We start from the raw sequence: 3,672 nt of genomic DNA, 5'->3' as shown, positions 1-3,672 counted from the left end.
AGTTAACACACGCCATACACGTTTTAAGTTGAGAAATCTAATTATAGCATGTTGTCACGGGTGCAGCAAATTAAATGAAGTTACTCTAATATCGAATGGCAACGAGAAAATCCACACAAGTACAATTACCCATTTGCAAATTCAATGAAAGATTACAGAATAAAATAAGATTTATGTAAATGTGATATAGCAGCGTGGACTGGAAGTGTGGGTGGGCCATCGCCTGTTATAAAAAAAAACAATATGAAAACAGTAGCCTAAGGATCATGATTACTTGGTTTTACTGTAAGATCATCCAAACCTCACTCACTAGTTCCCAAATATAGCAAGGTTGAATCAATTTACTGTTGATCATAGGTTTACATGTTCTTATAGTCCCGTTTATAAGTGCCTCAAATATATATCTGCGAACGAGTGTTTTTGCAATAAGATTACAACCAGAATCACAATATTTATTTTTATTGTCAACTCCGGTAAAAAAAAAAAAAAAAAGATATATATATATATATACATATATATATATATCATTGTCAACAACATCTTGAAAAAAAAATCTAATTCAGATTTTTTTTTTGTATTTAAAAAAATCACTTCACAACGTTTCACATGAGATCCTTTGCAGAGTTGATCTAAATGTTAAAAAGACCAATTAGTAAAATAACGATCCGAATTGCGCGGAGTGTGTAAATGGGGGAATGAAGACGCTTCTTGGGCCGATCAGTGCTGGGCGGTGCGAGATGGAATCGTTCGCGTCATGGAAGAGCCCCCCCTCGCATTGGTTAAGAGCCGCGGATATGAGAAGAGAAAGTTCAGTGTTCTCAAGCGATGAATGGAGATCTGTTATCCGAGGTAGAGTGAAATATATCGACTGATCCAAACAGCTGTACGGATTCTGCTAAAAACATTTTTTTATTCAAACCTAAGAAGTCAAGGATAATCAACACGGTCGCAAATTACGTTCTTTGTTAACTTCGGTTTATATATTTAACTGTGCTGTGCTTCATTGGATTCGGAGGCGTCTTTCATTGTAAATATCTAATTCCGGAGAAAGTTTATTTTAAAGACCTATCACTTAATGTTTAGGTTGACCTATGGAAATACGTTTTTATATTTCACCTGTGAATGCGTTCTGTAGCAACAAGAAATGCTTTTGAAATATCGGATTTGTAACGCACATTCTGGAACTGCGGTAAAATAATATGGAAATAGCCTACCTTCTCGAATTTAAATTTTTTGCTCTGAACTAATTCAACTTGTTCCTGCACTAAACATATGAATGAAAAAAAAGCATGGAGGGGTCTCCTTTGAAGATACTGATTTCTCTCTGGTGTCAGCTGGTGGTTGCAGCCTACAGCTTGGAGATAGGAGCCTACGACCTGGAAAGAGGCAGACCAGCCAAATGTGAACCCATAGTAATCCCCATGTGCCAGGGCATTGGCTACAACATGACCAGAATGCCGAATTTTATGGACCACGACAATCAAAAGGAGGCTGCCATCAAGCTGAATGAATTCGCCCCTCTGGTGGAGTACGGCTGCGATGTGCACCTACGTTTCTTCCTCTGCTCCCTGTACGCCCCCATGTGCACCGATAAAGTGTCCACCTCCATCCCGGCCTGCAGGCCCATGTGTGAGCAGGCCAGGCAGAAGTGCTCCCCCATAATGGAGAAGTTCAACTACGTGTGGCCTGACTCCCTGGACTGCTCCAAGCTCCCGACCAGGAACGACCCCAATGCCCTGTGCATGGAGGCTCCGGAGAACGACACCAAGGCCGAGGTGAAGAAGGGGGAGGGCATGCTTCCCGTTCCCCCCCGTCCCAGGCAACCTGGCAACAGTAATGGGCGCTCCGCTGGCGGTTTGGGTTCCTGCGAGAACTCGGAGAAGTTCCAGTACGTCGAGAAGAGCCAGTCGTGCGCGCCCCGCTGCTCGTCGGCGGTGGACGTGTTCTGGTCCAGGCGGGACAAGGACTTTGCGTTCATCTGGATGACGGTGTGGTCGACGCTGTGTTTCATCTCCACAGCCTTCACCGTCCTCACCTTCCTCCTCGACCCTCACCGCTTCCAGTACCCTGAGCGGCCAATCATCTTCCTCTCCATGTGTTACAATGTCTACTCTGTGGCCTTCATCATCCGCTCGGTGGCTGGGGCCGAGAACATTGCCTGCGACCGCGAGAATGGTGAGCTCTACATCATCCAAGAGGGGCTGGAGTCCACGGGCTGCACGATTGTCTTCCTCATCCTGTACTACTTCGGCATGGCCTCGTCCATCTGGTGGGTCATCCTCACCCTCACCTGGTTCCTGGCAGCTGGTAAGAAGTGGGGCCACGAGGCCATCGAGGCCCACAGCAACTACTTCCACATGGCCGCCTGGGGCATCCCGGCTCTGAAGACCATCGTCATCCTCACCATGAGGAAGGTGGCGGGGGACGAGTTGACGGGTCTGTGCCACGTGGGCAGCATGGACTCGGGGGCGCTCACGGGCTTCGTTCTCATCCCTCTCTCCTGCTACCTGGTCATCGGCACCTCCTTCATCCTCACGGGCTTCGTGGCGCTCTTCCACATCCGCAAGGTGATGAAGACAGAGGGCACCAACACGGAGAAGCTGGAGAAGCTCATGGTGAAGATCGGCGTCTACTCCATCCTGTACACGGTGCCCGCCACATGCGTCATCATCTGCTACTTCTACGAGAGGCTCAACATGGACTACTGGAAGTTCAGGGGGCTGGAGGGCAAGTGCGCGTCGTTGCCCGGGCGCCGGAACGAGGACTGCTCCCTGGGGGAGTCGGTGCCCAACGTGGCCGTGTTCATGCTGAAGATCTTCATGTCCCTGGTGGTGGGCATCACCAGCGGCGTGTGGATGTGGAGCTCCAAGACGCTGCAGACCTGGCAGGGCCTGTGCAGCCAGAAGCTTGCGTCGGACAGGACTAGCAGGAAGCCCTGTGGAGGCGTGAGCTGTGGCAGCACACACTGTCACTACAAAGCCCCCGTCGTGGTTCTCCGTATGGCCAAGACAGACCACTACTCAGACAGTCCCACTCACGTCTGACACACAGACAGCGCGTCACTCACACACGCATCTCATGCAGTGATCTGGCCGAACGCGTGACGGAGCTGGCGGGGCGGGGCGGGGCGGGGTGGGGTGGGGTGGTGGGGGTCGTAGAATCGAAAATATTGAATCTGATTGAGAGGAAGGAGGGAAGTTATAATTGAACTTTCAATTGCTGCTTTTTGTGTTAATAAGGGAGGAAGCACAGGCTGCAGAATGTACAGGAACGGCCTACCTATTTCATTACTGGTGCATTATGGGAAATATTCAGTATTGTTTGCCACAGACGCACAACATGTGTGGACTGTATCACTATGACATGCTAAACTGCAGTGCTGAAAATGGCTTGGACATTTTAATTGAGAGACATTATTCTCCTCGGAACTGGGTATAAATAACTTTATAAATATGTTTAAATGTTAAATAATCTATTTATTGTATATATATTTAAGTGTATTTTAGTTTCACACAAGTTTGAATGCCGTGAATTTGCATCCATTAGGCTGAAGTGTAAACTCTTTGGGAGTCAAGGAAAATAAAGTGCCTCATATGAAGTTCTTAAGAATAAGGAAATGTATGAAAAATTGTAGTTTCTATCCTGGATGCTGATTGAATGTGCTGCGTCCCA

The 3,672-nt window shown here is 47.7% G+C and overlaps 1 protein-coding gene across 1 annotated transcript; it reads left to right on the top strand.

Annotated features, from left to right (window-relative positions):
- Positions 1 to 830: 830 nt before the first annotated feature.
- Positions 831 to 3,112, top strand: fzd9b (frizzled class receptor 9b). Its single transcript, XM_010873583.5, has one exon. It carries the CDS (start codon positions 1,290 to 1,292, stop codon positions 3,042 to 3,044), a length of 1,755 nt encoding a protein of 584 aa, XP_010871885.2. The 5' UTR covers positions 831 to 1,289; the 3' UTR covers positions 3,045 to 3,112.
- The last annotated feature ends 560 nt before the right edge of the window (positions 3,113 to 3,672 follow it).

The sequence above is a fragment of the Esox lucius genome, chromosome 1 (assembly GCF_011004845.1).
Source record: "Esox lucius isolate fEsoLuc1 chromosome 1, fEsoLuc1.pri, whole genome shotgun sequence".
Classification (NCBI taxonomy): Eukaryota; Metazoa; Chordata; class Actinopteri; order Esociformes; family Esocidae; genus Esox; species Esox lucius.
Note: the sequence above shows the minus strand (reverse complement) of the source record. Positions and strands in the feature narration are given on the sequence as shown.

Excerpts from the sequence above, each read along its gene's own strand:
- fzd9b (XM_010873583.5), top strand. The coding sequence starts at position 1,290 with ATGGAGGGGTCTCCTTTGAAGATACTGATTTCTCTCTGGTGTCAGCTG.